General features: G+C 32.5%; 1 protein-coding gene across 1 annotated transcript in view; it reads right to left on the reverse strand.

Annotated features, from left to right (window-relative positions):
- LOC133200332 (baculoviral IAP repeat-containing protein 3-like) overlaps window positions 1–18,777 on the reverse strand; it is a 40,785-nt gene extending 22,008 nt beyond the window's left edge. Inside the window, exons 1-3 of the mRNA XM_061336150.1 lie at window positions 18,730–18,777; window positions 17,042–18,541; window positions 16,772–16,949 (exon numbers count right to left, since the gene is read on the reverse strand). Of these exons, the coding sequence (XP_061192134.1) occupies window positions 16,772–16,949; window positions 17,042–18,541; window positions 18,730–18,777 (1,726 nt within the window). The remainder of the gene's footprint in view (window positions 1–16,771; window positions 16,950–17,041; window positions 18,542–18,729) is intronic.
- Between the last annotated feature and the right edge of the window lie 674 nt (window positions 18,778–19,451).

Here is a 19,451-nt window from a genome sequence, read left to right on the forward strand (position 1 = left end):
TTTTACGTCCCATTCGAGAATTTCTCACTCATATAGAGACGTCACCATATACCGGTGAATGTCTTCAAATTTCGACCTTTAACCGGCAATCAGGGCCATTGAGCTGTGGGGGATCTTTATTGTGCAAACGCCCGCCGTGACACGGGGCCTCGGTTCTTCGGGTCTCATCCGAAAGACGCGCAACTTTCACTTCAAAGTGCCGAGGGCATGGCGAAGGAAAAGTTACTACCTAATTTTATCGACTTAGGTCAGTCGCGGCCGAGATTCGAACTCACGACCTCCCGATCACAGAGCGAGCTACTGTGAACGGTTAGGAATTGTAGGAGGAGGAAGATCTGTTTAAGTAGAAATTTCATCAGGAAGTCGTTTGTCTATAATGAGATTTTATGACTTCAATATTTGTGACCATATTGAATAAAATCAATTAAACAATTGTAAAATGAACAAGTACAATGAAGACACAACATTGTATATATATATATATATATATATATATATATATATATATATATATATATATATATATATAAATATATCTATATATATATATATATATATATATATATATATATATATATATATATATATATATATATATATATATATATATATATATATATATATATATATATGTATATTAACTAGAAAATCGCAGTTTTTAGAAACATAAAATTACCTAGACGAAAATCTTTCTAAATGATTATTAGAATGGTACATTTAGTTTTGAAAAGAATTTACATACATGATCAAAACACTGTAAAATCACAAATTTAATTCGGGATCAAATTTTCGAGGTTTGAGAACAATAATATTTGTTTGTGTAGATATTTTTTCCTGGTTAAGGAAATGCCTACATGTTTTATAATTGAATTTTTACAGTTCTTTCAGGACATGAATTCGTGGATCTTTCCTTAATGACCATAAAAACAACGAAAATGAAACATCCACGAAAATAATTGATTTCACAATACATTTAATTCATGAAAAAATAAAAATGTCAAATTGAATAAAGTTTATTTCAACTAAGATAGAAAAATACTCTCTAGGTACTTACTGTACAGAATATATATAAACGTATTTCCACATTCAGAATAATATATATTCGCTGAAAATTTGGGGGTTCTTTAAATGAAAGAAAACGAATGAATGCATTCCCGAATATAGTCATTTGTATCGTTGTCAATGGAATGTCTGATAATTATTAAGGAAATAAAACGAATACAAGTTTAAATTACTATTAAAGGTATTTTTAGTGTATGCTTACTATATTAGGTAAAATCGCTTCATATTACTATAAGGATGTTTTTCACTTTGCAGGCTGAATAATGAAAATTTTTTTATGAATCAGTATAACTTTGTGACCTAAAACGCAAATCGAAGCCATTTCTTACATGTACATACTGGCCAATACTAACGATTTACCCTCTGACACTTTAAACCGCTGTATACTCACTCCATGTCTTGAGACAAAAATTAAAAAAATATATTGCATGTTTGAAAAGATGATAATAGAAAACTTTTGAAGTGTGACGCCAGGTGGATTCCAACTATAACTCTCAAAAAAAAAAAACTAAGGTATCATTAGATAGTTGTCCAATTACTATCTTAGCTAGTCGCCCGCGTGGCGAAGTGGTAAGAGTGTCTGCTCTAGAGTCGCGGAGTAAGGAGTTGATTCTAACGTCGCGGGTTCGAATCCCACTGTGGGACGTGGAGACCGGTCCTTCGGATGAGACCGTATAAACAGAGGTCCCGTGTCGCAGTAGGTGCTGGCAAGAAAAAGATCCCCCACTGCTCATCTATGGCCGTAATTGCCGAGTATAGGTCAGAATTTGTAGCCCTCTACCGGCAAGTGGTGGCGTCTCCATACGAGTGAAAAATTCTCGAGAGGGACGTTAAACAACAAACAATCAATCAATCAATCAATCCTTAACGATTCACAATACAGAAGAAAATGTACTTATTGATACATGTAGAATAATACTTAGACACTTATTGCTTCCATTATCTCGAGGGAGGACAGTTTTAAAATAGCCGGGTTTTTTTTTTAAATCCTAATTTTGATTTTAAACATAAATATAAAATATAATATCTTATTTTGAATATAATAATTTTAAAACATTGTTCTGGCCTTTTAGGTGATTTTTATATTTAGAGCGATATCAATTAGATAAAATTTATTTAAGTATTTCGTCGCAAATTGGCTCTTGTGTAAACCAGAGTAAATTCAAGTGGCTAAAACGTTTAAAAATATCGTAAAAAGTAAAATTTTCTTACCTACATTTCCTCATAAATCATGCTATTGTATTTTCGTCCAAGGAATGTTAGACACCCGCACCCTAAAAAAAAGCTTTTGATACATTGTACAAATATGGTTTCAAGAGTTTAATATATTTGAAATGAATACTATAGACAGGCTTAACATAGCAGATCTAGCAATCGCCGATTCGACCAATGAACCTCTGTGAGGTTATTGACCTTTTTAATCCGTATGTTTGTTTAGAAATTCCGTATGTTTCTTTAGAATGGGTCATTGTTTGCTCAAAGTTGTTATAACACCCTTGTCCTGCCTTTGATATGTGGTTTATATTGGCTAATTGAATTGAGAAATTGAATTGAATTGAGAAATGTTTCTTTATTGATTCTGTATTCATCATAATAAAACAATATGTACATTGTATCACGTACCCAATAGTGTCTTGAAAATTAGTCCGTTTAAAATCAAAAATAAATCAAGTCAATGAAAACAAAATGCATTTCTACATAGTTTTCAAGAATTATAAATCTCGATTAGTCTTTAATGTTGATAATCAAAATATCATTTCTATCGAGGAATACATATAAATCCATATCAAGAATGGTCTTCCGTCATTTACATAGCATGTATTTAAACCAGGATCATGTAACATCCTCTTTTCAATCTGTTCAATTTTGGCCCCTGGTTTGGGGTGTATTTTAAAATGATGCAACAGATTATCAATAAAAACCTTTTGTCATCCCTACCACAAAATGAGTATTGGTTCTGAGTTATGGGATGCACAAAAGTCACAGGAAGGTCAGAAAATATGTCAATTTCCGAATTTTCTCATTTTTATGCAAGTTTTCGTTGATTTTACAGCACATTTTGTTTAAAAAAAAACATACAGCACAAGCTTGCATATCTACAAAATTTATATATTTCATACACTAGTATTAGATGCATCTTATGTATAAAAATCTCAGATAGGCAAGCTTGTGCTTTATGTTTCCCGAAGTAAAAGTATCTCAAATTTGACGAAATTCCATCAGAATTGAGGAAATTCTTGTGGCCTCCATGTAAGCTAAAATAAGGGACCAGATTCGGCCCTTACCATTCCTTGTCCTTTAAAACATAAGCTATTTTAAGTTCTTCCGCATTCTTTTTTTTTTTTCATTCATAAAATTCAAGTTATATTAAGAATGAACTAAAAGATAATATCTATTCTCGCTATGTATTCTTTATAACGACAAAGGGATTTTTATTGAATATTTACAAATATTTACATAGCCAATTGGTTTTCAAGACACAATCCCCAGCTTTTTAATTCCTGGTTCCCACGTACGTACTGCCTTCATTGAGACATTTTATCTAAATTACATCCCCTTAGTACCTAAGGCAATTTCCTCAGCTATTTCTATGCAATAACTATAGCTATTATTAGCACTCAATCTATGCGATAAAATATTTTTCATTCTGTAAAGAAAAACAATGGCCATGGCACAGATATTCAGATTATTTCTGTTTTGTTTAACATGAATAATATTCTAAGATATAGATTGAGATTGATGTTATGTGCTTTTTAAAAAAATCTCTTGCAAATTTAATGTGTACCATTTGTTTAGAAACCATGATTGTCCTTAAGGTTATAGCAATTTTGAACGAGAAATTTACGATTTTCTACGAGGCTGTTGATTTAAGTGAGCTTTCCAATCCAAAAGGATGTATCCTTTTATTATCATGATAAATCTTATAATTTAAATATTGTTAATATATATTTTTTTTTTTCAATTAGAAACCATAAATGTTTAGTGCATTACCCAACCATTTTTTTAACAAAATAACACAAATATATGGCCGTGGAAATCTCCAAAGTTCAAGCTCAAAGTTTAACATTAGAATACACTACTCTGTACAATGCATGTCTTGAAGAGCAGAAACGTTTAGAATTATGAGTTAATGCATGAGAGTGAACTATTTTTTATCCTAAATATATTTTGTAACGCGTTAATTCACCATGCAAGAGTCTGTTAATTAGCTGTAAAGTACTTAAGAACGTTTTTGATACTCAGTAAAACTGCTGCTGAGAATTAAGATAGGAGCAGGAAGAGTTATAATGTCATTTGCTAGCAGTATCATATTACGCCATCTTATTTAAAGTACCACCATTAAGTTTAAAGATACTGCACTTCCGTTTTCCTCTGTTTTCATTCATAAAAATCCCTTTAAACTATGAATGGACTAGTGAAACTTCTTATCTAACTCAGGTTATCTTCATAGTAAGAAGGAGATTTATGATTTGACTCGATGTTCCCACTGAAAAATGAACAACATGCCGGACTTTGTATTTCATCCACTCACAATATAGACACCAACAGATTTAATACAGGATTTAAGTGTAACACTTTATTTGAATTACATTTATTTCTAAATGTTTGTTTTTACTGATGGAAAACAAGTTAGATATTGATACCATTTAAGCCTATGTGTATATTGCACGTGTTATTTACCTAAATTTCCCACGAGGAATATCCTAGTAAGTTTATATAAATTAAGCATTCTCTGTCATATGAAAAAGAAAGGTAAAAGAAAATTGATGCATCAATAGACAAATGGACCTGCATTTTAACTTTAAGAACACATTAATGAACCATTAATATGAAGATGTCAGACTTGGTGATCACTGTTGGCAAGATAACTTACTTAGATGTGCACCTGATGAGAGTTCAGAGGGCCTGGATTTGGACCATGCTCTCTATCCCACTGCATTTTCTCTTTTCCTCTTGATGTCAAAGGTGATAGACCGGCTATTACACTTTATTACCTGTTTTATACAAAACATTCATAATTATGATTGATTGATTGTATATTGCTCAACGTCTCATTCGGAAATTTTTTACTCATTTAGAGGCGTCACCAAATGCCAATGAAGGGCTTCAAATTTAGACCTATACTTGGCACTCAGGGCCAAAGTGAGCAATGAGCGTTTATTATCATGCCAACGCCTAAGGTGACACGGGACCTTGGTTTTTAAAGTCTCCCCCAAAATACCCGTGACTTCTCATGCCGAGTGCTGGGCAAAGGAACACTCCTCACCTAGGATTACGTCTTAGGTTTGACGCGACGCGGCGAACATAACCTGGGCCTCCCAGTGACGAAGCGGCCGACGTGCTACCGCTAGGCTACCGTGGCCGGTTTCATGAGCTCAAGTAAGTCAGACACTCAAATGAGTTTTCCTGATAAACGTTTGGCGTCTGTTTGACTCAATCACAAAAACCGCCAACCAATATTAACAATTTTACTTATCAAAAGAATTAAAGGATTACGATCTTTTTCTCAAATGACAATTTAGTACACAAGCAATTCAAATGTAATTAGATGTAAAACAGGGATGGAACGAGTTCACAATAAAAGATGAAGAATTACGTGTGCATATGTCAGATATTTTTACATTCTTCTTCATAAACAATTAAAATTGTTAGCAGCCCTGTATAGTATAGATTTTGTTGTTTGGAAATTTCTACCCCCAGATTGTGGAAATAATTAGGAATCATGGCTCCACATATATGCAAAAAAACTTTTTAAATTTCCTCATTAATAAAAGTAGAGCAAAGCTTCGACAATTCTTTCTTATCATAAAAGGTTCAACGATGCAAATGCAAAAAATTCTATAGAGACCCCAAATTTTAATATTTAAAACATATGTTTTGATGGCAGAATGACCATTTCAATTAATTTCGTTAAACATTTAGACGATAGAGTGACTGCTAAATTACATGTATATTTACGATTAAAAAATTTATGCAAATATTTCCATTTGTGATTGTTTCTCTGTGATAACTCTTTGAAAGTTAGGTGAGTCGATTTTTTGATATTCAACCGGAATGTTAATTTTGCCAGGGAAAGGTCAGGAGCCTTATATGCTTGTCAATCTCGTGCCGCTGTATCTGACGTCAGTGTGCGGAGACTATTGAAATTAACATGTGAGGCCTCCTGTATTTAAAATCTTTTAGACAGCATTTTTTAAATTTATATTTACAATTTTATTTCAAAAATAAATGTTAGTATAAGATATCACTATCTAGTTTGTTGGGTATGCCAATGACATCAACGATAGTTGGAAACGTGGGACCATTTATCCATAACGGGCTTCGCACGTTACGCAAAGTGTCCCACTTTCCCAAATATCGTTGATGTCCCGGCATACCCAACAATCTAGACAGTGATTCCTTAAATATGCAGTATTTAAGGATGTGATATTACAGTTTAGTAATTATCTCATTTTTCATTGTGTAATTTTACTCAAAGCTAAATTTCTAGACAAGATAGAACTATTTAATACGGAAGCCGATAGGTGCCAGGTAGAAAAATATTTTAACTGGCGGCCGCCAGATAAATGTTTGGCGGCCGCCAGAAGCTTATCTGGTGGCCGCCAAATAATTTTCTGGCGGCCGCCAGTTAACCTTCTGGCTGCTGCCAGATCTATTTATCTGGCGGCCGCCAGAAAAATTATATGGCGGCCGCCAAATAATTATATTTTTTCTACCTGGCACCAACCGGCTTCCGTAATTTAAAACCTATTATGCTAAATATATATGTCGTCGTAAAAAAAGTTTTACTTACCTTATTTTACATGAAGGAATGCATTATAATTTTTTTTCTTAACCAATAAATCCCATAAGTAATCTTTTTTTGAACAACACTTATCAAATTTCTATATGTAATTTTTAATACATTATGACAAACAACACATCTTATACATTTTTACATTAGATTTGTTATTTTTGTCTCATTAATTATTGTTAGGTGTTATTAACAATAACACCTAACAGTGTTGTGCACCTAACGGTGTCGTGATCTTCGAACATTATAGGCATTAATAAAATATTTTCTATTATGTCTCTTCTCGGATTAATTGGGAAGACAATCAGTTTTGTAGTCATTTGTACACGTACTACTTGAAGTAATAATGATGAGTGATGATGATAAAGCATCATTTTACCATGTCTGGGTGTTGAAGCATTATTTTCAAATGTTTGAGTGATGAAGCATCATTAACAAGTCTGAGCAATCTGTGACAAATCATGACTAACCTCTTATGCATTAATTTTTCAGGAATGTGTAATTACTCAACGTATGTGAGTGATTCAAGCTCTTTTGTTAATTAATTATTTATATAAAGTATTTTTTTATTATTATTTAATTCTGCATATAGCTAAATACGAATACGGAAATAATTTAATTCTTACTATAATTTTTTTTTTATACTGTCATCAGCATACGCCACAGAATAAACTTGAAATAACTTTAAATAAATAAATACGATAAATTTAAACTTAACTTTAATAGCTTATTACTGAACAAAATTTGCTTAGAATGAAGATAATGTTTCTCGATCAAACTGAAGTAGATATATCAGTTAAAAACTACAGTGTATAGAATCAAAATGGCAATTATGTTTCACAGCCATGTTTTCACTCTCCCTTTCAGAAACTGTCGACACATTAGACACTTCTGCATGGCCTAAGCACAGTCTGGACAACAGCAGGGATGACCACAAGCAATAGAAGCCTCGTTCTCAAAACATATTTCACAAATAAAATACAATATACACTGTCATCTTTATTTTCATCAGACCACTCTACACCAGCCAAGTTCGTATTGTCCCTTTCACAAATTTCGACATATCTGACATTTCCTCGTGGCCAGGGCACAGTCTGGTGAAAACGAGGTAACATGGCGACAAAAGCGTCAATTTCAAGGCAGTTTTTACAAAGTCGCAGATCATTTTAGTGTTCTTTTGTTTTTCTTTTTCAAAGAGTGATCTTGTCACTGGGTTGTATGAAATACAATACAATTAAAGGGATTTTGTGGGCATTTACACACTGTATATGAAAAGAGTTACATGAAGAGATTAAATACATTACTTTTATATTTTTTTTTCTTTATTAGATAATAATATGTGATCATCACATTCAACTGACACGGACACTAATGTCTGGTTAACACTGTTCAGATTTTCTTTTTTACTTACGCTTGTCCAAATCCACAAAATGTAGCTTTGCATCTTGCATTCGATTTGCAATTGCATTATTTTTTTTAATATTTATTTCCATTTCTTTGCACATAAGATTTCTCTCTTAATTTTCCATTGAAATGACAAGTAAAACGACAGCGATGACCCCAGGTTAACACTGCAATAGAAGCCTCTTTCTCAAGGCATGTATTAAGAACAAAATAAATGACTATAAAAAATTACACTTTTTGTATATTGAACAATGAATTGTACTGTGGAGAAGAAAACTCTTCTTCGAGTTTTTTTTCCAGTTTGTAATACAATCAAGTTATAACACATAGTACTTTGTACTAGGTCCTTTTACAAACGCACAGATAGAGAGATGTTCCATACACGAAAGAACACTTATTGAGCCAAAAAAGATATATATTCATATTTATTATTGCAGTAAATAAAATAGGACAACTTCATTTTTGGTCAATTAGACAAAAAAAAAAATGGTTCGGCTGAAGTCGTCTTTCGGGAAAAGAAAACGGACATAAAATCTAACATATATACATAACTTTTCTCGTTTTCACAGAAAACATTATCACTTTAAACATAAATACTAACTTTCATAATCTATCAATTTTAATATATTACTTATAAAGTTTCATGGAGATACTTCACACTTTTACTTTTAAATTTATATATTTAGCCATGTCCTGCACTATACACGTTCATATAAGTTGATACATTGTACATGATCCAGACATATTTATGTAGTTATGATAATTCTTACTTCTCTTTGTTATTTGCATTAAACAGAGTATCCCATAATTATTTTTACTTTGGACAAACACTACAGTGACTTTTTTGGCACAAAAGTAAATTAAGCACTAAAGTAAAACAATAAAATTCACTGCATTTTTAAAATAATTCCTAACGGGAAAATTGATTCATAGCAAACGTGAAAGAAAGAAGAAATGATAATGAAGAAATATAATGAAGATTTATAAACAATATGGTTTTACATATGTTTATTTCATCATTTGGTTTTTGTTTCCATTATTACTAAATACCATTCAACATCGAAAAGGATTTTTAATGCTCTTAGTGCCATTGTGAAATTTCATTGTCGTCTATCGATACAAATTGTCGTCGGCTTCAAAATTATACATGACTGTACATATGCTCATGACACTATGTACCAATTCTCACTTCACATATTGTCGACCCACCTTTAGGCCTTCCATTGATATGGGTGATTATGACGCTGATATCAAAATTATTATCTACCGTTTTCATAAGATTGCATGTTTATGAAGAGACAAATCAATACTAAACAGTATGCACAACTCTCATTTTAAACTCTAAAGGAGCAACTTTAATAAAATTCAATAATAGTATTTCATAAAAAAAAATGATATGAATAAGATGTGCAATCAGCACGGTTAAATAAATTCAAAGATAAGACTAAACTTCTCTCTTACTCTCTCTTCTTCTTTTACTTTCAGCGTCTCTTTCTCACTATTTTTTTCTCTCTCTCTCCACGACCTCAATAATTTATTGTTCAAAACAATATAAATGGTGATGAAATGTTCAATTTTTCGTAATTCAAATCGACTCCGACAACAATTTGTACCAATATTTGAGATACATTTTGTCGCCCGGGAAAAAGGCTTGCCTCGGCACATATTGTAGCCGGTCACAATTCCTAGCAATGGACGACGATATGTATCGATGGACGACAATATGTGCAGTGACGATCGGTACATAATATCGCCGGACCCAATATGTATATGGCAACTAAGTGAACCGTCACTACGCAGGTAGGTTAAGGCTTCCCGTAGAATATGACAGTGCACTCTGTGCCTTCACAACTCTGAACGACGAAAATATGACGTCATAATTGAAAATGACGTCAGGTCACTGCAAACTTGAGGTGTTATGACGGGGAGAGTGTCATGAACTTTACACTTTATTTCAAACTGCATGTAAAATGCTAGATAGCTATTGCAAAATTCACGAGTCGTTCAAGGTTTTTTAAGTCTTATATGTCCGAATATTTTAAAAATACACCGCTTACCTACCCTTGATTGAAATTCATCATGTTCAAAATGCTTATGAAAAATATACTTTTGAAATGTACTCTGTTTTATACCCGTGGTTGGAGGTAGAATTTATTTTGTGTGTATAAAAGAGTCTGGCGCAGGTGATTAATGAGGATTAATCTGAGAATTTTTGTGGAAATCTGTAAGAAGAGGTTGTTCTCTAACTGAATCTTGCTTGGGAAAAATGTGTGTTGGCTTTGTTTTAATACAGATTACGATATTGTGTGGAAAATACCCTCAAATTTGTAGGTAAGTTGAGTTTCTCAGGAAATATTTTGTACCCAAGTAATACTATGACTTTTCCCAAGCACATTTCGGATACACAAAGATACGATGAGTTTATTTATATAACAAAATGTTAATAATTTTTGTGTTAATCAGCTGCGCCGAAGCGATTTATATGAAACATTTCAAAAAATTATAAATGACCGTCACGTGATCAACAAAGTCATGTGATATCATAACAAATATGCTAATATATAGCCGAGGAAACCCTTTATATAAATTGGAAGTACTAAAGTTCAATACTTATAAATTAAAACCAAAACCGACATCGCAATGACATATTATGTTTTGAGCGCATTTTAAAGCTTCGGGAAGCCTTAACATAGCTGCGTAACCCTGTTTCATTTCAATTCCAAATATGAACTAAACTAGTGATAATCTAAAATGATTACTTTGCTGTGTACTTTATTCATTTTGCATGACGGACACATCTTACAAATTACTTTCGCTTTCAGCACAGCCACGGATATAAACACTAGACCACATGAATATATTGCAAGTTATCGCTTTTTTATATATCACATAACCAACCACCTTGCACGTTTATTTTTTTTTATTTTAAGAATTTCTATTCATCGTTTTATATTTACATTTCCAATTATGTTCCTTAAGATTCTTTGCAAATTAGAAGACTGTTCATTTTCTCAAGAACTACCATGGATGAGCATGAATATCTCCATTGTTACGTCATAATACCGTACTTAACGTCAAAACTATAGTGCAATCTGTTTTGCTTTATAAATGACAGTCGAATGATGTAATCTGTGGTAACTCATCAGAAAATAATGTAAATATAAGAAATGAATTAAATTTTGAAGATTCATGAAGTACATGAACAACAACGCTTCACGCCGGTATATTTACCATGAAGCGCTAACGCGTGAAGCGTTGTAGTTGATGTCCTCATGAATCTTCAAAAATTAAATTCATTTCTTAAATAGACGAATAAAAGACGATCAAATAACTGGTGTTTGTTGTGGATGTAAACGTATATTTTCACGAGTTCTTCTTTTGTAGTATTTATTTTATTAAAGAATATACACACGCCATATAGTCATGTGGATAATATCACTGGACGTGTGATAGAATATATTTACCTTACTGTTCCAGTTTTCTCCAATCGAGGAAACTCGGAGATACAAAAATGGAAACAATAATCTAACAAAAGTGCTCAGGTAACTGTTAAGTGTAAATAATATTAACTTATGAGAGGTTTCCTGATACATAATATAAAGGCTTAAAACTCTAGAATAATCACACCTTCTTTAATTTCAAGCTAAACTCTTGTTTCTGTTAATTGTATATGAAATATCCAACTTAGAAATTAGAAATTTTTAACATTATCAAAATCTGTAAAAAAAAAAAAAAAAAAAAAAAAAAAAAAAAAAAAAAAAAAACTCTTTGAACAGATTTTGGTACCTGATTTTCCAATTCTGATTTTAATTTTACGCTTTTATTAAGAATACGTAAGATGGAAATAATCGATCCTTAAGGTTCTTTTTCTAAGCATGTTAACTGAAGTTACACAAGGTTATTTTATAGTTTAAATGATACAATATCATTGTAAAAAAATAAATGTTATCAAAATAACTTATTTTTTTCCTTTCCCGGAAGAATGTCATCTTAACATCTTTTTAAGTTTGGTTTGTGTAAAGAAAACGGCATTATATACATGATACAACAACTAGAAAGTTCAATGTCAATTTATAGAACTTTGATAAGTCTTATTATGCACATGCAAGAGTATTTTAACAGTCATGGTAATGATTCAGCATAAAAAGAAATATTATATCTACAATAAAATATTTAACAGTAATGTATATTCGAACAAAATATTTATTATCAGTATTAATAAAACTAATTTAAACCACAATAAAAGATTTGCATAGATACAGACTTATGCAAGGGCAAATGCCTTTTTTGAGCACTCTAGAGACCAAAGTTTCAAATTTCAAAATTGCTTATAAGTTTCCAAACAAATTTCAAATGTACAAAGATAAATCTGATTATATTGCTCTTAGTCTTTAATATATTTGTTTTACGTATTTTATAAACCATTGATTACTTTTCCTAAGTTATAACATCACCACCCCCAACCCCACCCCTCAGAACAATAAGTAAATTTAAAAAAAAAGAGCGTGAAGAAGTACAGTCAACTTACTTAATTCATAAAAATGTAAGAACCTGTGAAAACAGTTTTAATTTGTCTGAACAGTTTACAAATTGATAAATAGTTTCAATGTAAAATATGGTTTGTCTTTCATAGAAGCAAAGTAAGCCTTTTATTATTCTATCATTCTCCATTACGATGGAATTCCTGGTAAATGTACTAGATATGCTAAAATAGAAATATAGTTTTCCATAGGAAACATATAATAACACAACACATGGCTACTCCGTTTGATACATGTCATTAAATATGCTTCTGATATATATTACTTTGTAATAAAGTAAGGGGATAATAGGACAGTGGGTGATTAAGCCCACGAAATGTTCGGTATAAAATATTAGATGCAATATGGATATCTAATACTGTATATCTGTTTTTATCTTTATTGTAAATTAGTTTAAATATGAATCCTCAGTGTTTTGTGTTGTTTAAAACTTCCTTCCGAAAGTGTTTAGAATTTATCATAAAGTATTAATTCAAAATAAATTTTGTTTGTAAAGCTAAATACATGTATCAGCACTGATAGCAAATTTCTCTTTTGACGCTTGTTTCTATTTATAGCTTTGTCATGAACTTCGCTCTTCAGCTGGCTACCGGGAAAGTGATTTTTAAAAAATTCTGGCAATTAAAATGGTGCAGAAACCACATGCACTTACATGTACTTTTTGTACTATTAATCTGCTCTTCTAAGATATTTGCACTATAGCATGCTTCGGTGTACTTGGCTATTTTAACACGTCTATAAATATATACTTGGGGGTGTTTCGTGGGTAAGTGTATTAATTTCAAAGTCATATCCGTCACCACAATAACTCAATCTAAAATGTATAGAATGTCAAGGCGCACGAAAATTAACTCCAGAGTTTTTTTTTTTTTTTTTTTTAAAGTAGGCATTTTTGGAATTTCAGAATACACCAAAATTGTTGACACAAGAAAGTATCTTTTAAGGGTCGGTGTCAGTTAGTCTATTGAAGTCTTAGTGTAATTGTAGTGTAGTTGTTGTAGTGTTCCTTGCAAGACTATTTCACTCACATGAGATTTCATCAGATACCGGTGAAAATTTTCAAATTTGAACCTTTACCCGTCACGCAAGGCCATTCAGCAGAGAGTCAAAAGGCAGATCCAGCGCCGGCGCGCCGCCCCCCCCCCCCCCTTTGATTTTTTTTTTTTTTTTTTTTGACATTTTGTTTGTATCATCCTAAAATCAAGGGAAAAAATCTCTTATTTGTTAGATTTCGTCAGTTTCGGACCCCACCAGGGCTTTACCCTGGACCCGCTGGGGGCTTCAATCCAGCACCCAGACCCCCCTGCCTTCTACTGCCCCCCCCCCCCCCCGTTATGAAATTCCTGGATCAGCCGCTGGAGAGGGTTCTACAGCGTGTGATCGGAAAAAAAGAGGATGATGTTGAAACTATTCATAGAGCTGCCTCTCCAAACTGTGTGTGATCGCTCGTCGTGACACAGAACCTTAATTTTTAAGATTCCATCCGAAAGACCCACAACTTCACTTCCAAATGCCAAGCGCTTGATTGGCAAAGGAAAACTTTTACCTTTTCATTGATTCCGAATTCTTTGTGAATTTATATATTTTTTCTTTATATTATCATAATTCACCTATGATGTCTAAAATATAGGATACTAGAAAATCATATCAATTTGTACTCGAGCTCTCGATCAACTTTAAGATATAAAAAATTCGAATAATATTGAAAATTTAAATAAAAAGAAATATGTGGAAACAGATCTTTCTAATTTCATATCACTCCGAAAATCAATTCCATTAATTAATTAATCAAAAAGGATATTTCACAAAAGAAACCCTTCTAATATCCGAGTAATATAATTCCTTTTTAAATAAATATGAAAAGTCTCAGAATTAGGTAACATTCTGTGGTCATTCGGTAAAAATTATACCTGGTTATATGTATCAGGATAATATTTCAATATTTACTAATATTAGAAACTGAAATTGAACTCTGAATTTTTTTTTAAATTTAAATATGTTTTGTGGTGTTGTGTAGGAGTCAAATAGTAAAATGAATCCTTCATTCTTCGTACCGCTTTGAAATTTTTATTGTTTACTTATCGCACTCTAATATCTGATTTTTTAAGACAGATTTTAAACACCCAATTTTACGTTAACGCCTCCAAAGTCTACCTGGTTCAAGATCAATACTATACCGCCTGTCAATCATAAATAATACAATAGCTACTGATCTGATAGACAGGTCAGCTACTTGTGCTATCTGATGTTCTGAGATTGGATGTTTCGATAGCAATTACCTGAGCACGCGCCAACATCTTTTATGTGCCCCGCTTGATTCACAGAAATTCGCCGTCATCTGGAAACAATATACGAGCCCCCCTCCCAATAAAATGAATGAACACCAAATAGAATAAAATAATTGAAAGAAGAAAATTAGACACTGTTGGCAAGAATTAAGTTTGAAAATTATGAAGATTACTTTATCACAAATTTTATTTGTGGATGCAGATGTTAAAAAAATCACAAATAGTACACATGCGTAAGGATTGTTTTTGGTGTACAATAGATTTGAGTTTACTTTTAAATTGCATTATCTTCGGATGACATTTATTTTTATTTAAGAAATTTAAAGTACAAAAATTTTTAATAATTCTTCGCCACGTAGTGGAAGAAATGTCAAAATCATGGTTCGAATTTTCTCTAGATTCCCTTTCGTAAATGAACATCATGGGCACCAGTGTCAGCCAGGGAAATTAATAATTTCTAGATGGTTAATGTACTCAAGAGAAATGGAACTTTTTTTCAATATTTACACGTACAGTGTACCTAGTAATCATTTATTTCTTTAAATCACGCACTAAAATATTTCTTAAGAGAAATTCTTCTATGTAGCAAAATGTTCGGGAGGTTGACATTTGATTTAATTTCTTGGCACAAATAATATCAATGATCATTCATTACGAAAAAGCATAGAAAAATAAAATGAAATGTTATCTAACGTATTTTAACAAACATAATTGTTGTTAATGATATCATGCTTTAAATTAAAAAATCTCACGGGAAAATTATTAAACCAGCCATGTTTTCACTGTCCCTTTTACAAACTGTCGACATATCGGACACTTCCTCATGGCCGGAGCACAGTCTGGACAACAACAAAGATGACCACAAGGTAACATGGCGATAGAAGCCTCGTTCTCAAGACAGATTTTACAAAGCCGTAGATCCTTTAGTTTTCTGTTTTCTTCAATGAGTGACCTTGTCTCTAAATTGTAAAAAAAAAAATACAATAAAATTTTCAAGAAATTGTATGGGTACTCAAAAATAAAGATTTAAATGAAGGGATTAAAGTCTTTCACATTTTGTCTCCATTACATGATTACAGTCAATGATCAGTACCTTCAACTGTCATGGACGCCAAAGACTGGCTAACACTGTTCAGATCTCTTTGTTTTTGCGTATAAAAATCTACAAAGCATATTATAATTCTCTATATAAGATTCATGTTTACAATGAACCAATTTCTCAACCATGATTACAATTGAACAGTTATACTTTTATATACTCACCGATTTCTTCATTCAAATATTCAGAGTCCATAGCTTTGCAAGTGTCTGTTTTAAGTTGTTTTGACTTCCCTGCGTTTGTTATTTTTTCTTCCACGCCTCCTAGGCCCGATGCAGACGACGGTAAGTTGTCTTCTCCAGTTGTCTCTTCTTCAGCTAAAACTATTTCTAGTAATTCTTCAGCCTTTAGGTCTATCGATTCTGAAATTTTAATTTCATAAACGTAAAAATAATGCTGATTATGAGAGAAACTAGAATTGTACACCTTTTAAATCGCATTGTTATTTGTCTGTATCTTATTGTGTTCTCATTGACTTTAAAGAGGGTTATTTTCCCCGAGTTCAAAGAGAATGCCAGGAGTATAATATAACGGGGTCAAAAAATTCTCTTTGTACTATAAACAGTATCAATATTGTGTCTACCTTTCGTTTCTTTCAAGAGATCAAACGCTTTTTGAATAGTCGGAGATGAGTAACCCATTTCAAGCAGACTTTGAAAACCTGGATGTGTTGTAACGCATTGTACAGAACTCTGGGATTGTATTGTTATGTTATCATTTGCTAGGACGCCGATTTGACCATTCATTCCTCCTAATGCCTCCTTGAAATTACAAATTTTAAAGGAACATGCAAAATTAATTTCACAACAACAATGCATTAGATAAAAAGACAGCATTTCCGAGAAATACGTACTTCTTCTTGGTGTTCAATTTGCACTAACGCAACAAACTCGTCCCCTTTGTTCTGTCTCAGGAAAGCACACTTCGGAAACCATCTGGCATGTTCTGTCCAAGGATCGTCGCCAGGTTCCCAGTTTCGTAATCCTCCCCCACAGAAGAAACATCGCGTGTAATCTCCATATCCCGCATAAAGAAATCCTGCAATGGCCAAGTCTCTAGGAGTCTGTGTGATACTTGAGGGCCAGTCTGTGAAGGAACTAATTCTCACTGCTAATGCTGCGTAAGAAGGATACTTAGGATGGTCAAAGTTAATACCTAGCGGATCTAGGTCTCGAATGAATGCATTAATCTTTTCTTGTTGAGCTATAGTTTTTGTGAGCTGATCAAATGGGGGTCTATTGAAAGAATGATTTTGTATACAATCTCTTACGTTTCTAGATATATCTTCATTATTGACTAAAACTTGGGATGCAATATTTGATCCATTTGTAAACGGTCCAGTTATTCCTTGCTGACCTTCATTTTGGCTAACACAATTTTCGTCAATGCCATTTGCTTCATTCCTTCCAATTTGAATATTGCTCGTAGAATTTGAATTAAGAAGCAGACAGTTTGGAGAGGCAGCTCTATGAATAGTTTCAACATCATCCTCTTTTTTCCAATCATTTTTTCTAAATCCACAAGCGAAACATATAACAGTGTCTTCTTCCCTTGAATAATAAAACCCCTGACGAGCAAGTTTCACCGTTGATACTGAGCTGGAGGATGGGAAATTGTGAAATGAACTCAGTCTTACAAGTTCTAAATTCAATGAATGGCAGTAGGTTTCTTGGTCGTTGTTTCTCTGATTTTCATTTATTTCTCTTTCTACAAATTCGTCAAGATTTTTAGAAGCCCCATACACTGGGAAAAGCTGAATGAATTCATTTCTTATTTGAGGTAAGCCAAACAGAATAAACTTTAGGTCTTCCTTAATTTCTGAATATCTGCTTTTTCTGTCAAAACCAAAACGAATTTTATTGTGGAAATGCCTTGAACAACTCTGATGTTCAAATTTCTTAATAGTTTCTTTGATTTTATCTATAATGTTGGAATATCTTATTGTATTTGGATTAGTTTTAAGATATTTTCTGTAAATCTCATTGACTGTTCTATTACACTTCCTAGAAAAATATGAAGGTATATGTTTTTCTTGAAAATCTTTTTCTATACGACATTTCTCCAAATTTAAGTGTGAATGTTTTTCTGGGATCTTTTGGTTTTTCTTTTTCCTAGCACATAAATCAAATTTTGAAGGACAAAACGCTTTGTATTTCTTTCTCTGATCCTTTTGAAACTCTCCTTTACTTTTCCTGTGTAAAGTAGTTGGTGGATCTCTTTTAAAGTCACTCTCAATCTTACTTACAATTGCTTCGATGCTCTCTACATGTTTACATAGAAGAGAACTGTGGTATACATATGATTGATGCGGCTTATCCTCTTTTCTCCCTGAAAACTTTGGATAAATATTTCTCTTACAAGAAACAAATCGTTTCCTTTTTGATTCGTGTAATACTATGCTACATCTGCATTGTTTACATTCCAGTTTGCTGCAGTACACTAAGGGAAGATTAGTTACATTAGAATCCTTTTCATGATTCACATCTTCATTAACAATGGATGAAATATCAACTTTCCTGATATCTTTCAGACATTTTTTGCCTTTGCCAACACATCTATTGTCACTGATTGGGTCACTGTGACATTCATGATTTTTGCTGATGTCTTCACCTGATACCAACTCGACCTTCAGCTGAGGCCTTCTTCCTGACCTTGACCCTATCTCTTCCTCGTAACTCATCTATTTCTGCGTGATTGTGCCTTTCTTTGATCTTGTAGATAATTGTCTGAATATGTAAAGTATATATGTATGTAAAGAAGAATTAATGAACAAAATAGCAAATTTTTATCATTCAATGATAAGCACGGCCTAATATACCTTGGTATTTATTCTGCAAAGTTCATGAAAGAATGACATGGTTCTCTATCTAAAAAATAATCATATTTTCTCTGCAGAAAACATTCATCTTTGCCTGCAAAAGACAATGTCAGAGAATTAATACAACGGTTATATGGAGGATAGTCAATATGTTTTGTTGGATATGGAATTTATTTCACGAGTGGGACATGATTTTTGATATTTTCACGGGTGCAAAAACAAAACATTGAATTATCTGGGTTTTTTTTTTACATTTTCCCTTTACCTCTGTCTTTTCTTAGTGCCATAGACTGTAGCGTCATAGTTGAACAGTTGAGATGTCATAGCTTAGCAGGTTTGAGATTGAAAACATTGTAACGTGGATTTTAGCAACATATTTGGGAAGAAATTGACAGTTTTTGTTTCTATCAAGATGGTTTAGTTACTATCTCTATCTTATTACAGG

Source organism: Saccostrea echinata, unplaced genomic scaffold, assembly GCF_033153115.1.
Source record: "Saccostrea echinata isolate AGI-Se365-2 ecotype Australia unplaced genomic scaffold, CSIRO_AGI_Sech_v1 ptg000038l, whole genome shotgun sequence".
NCBI classification, from domain to species: Eukaryota; Metazoa; Mollusca; class Bivalvia; order Ostreida; family Ostreidae; genus Saccostrea; species Saccostrea echinata.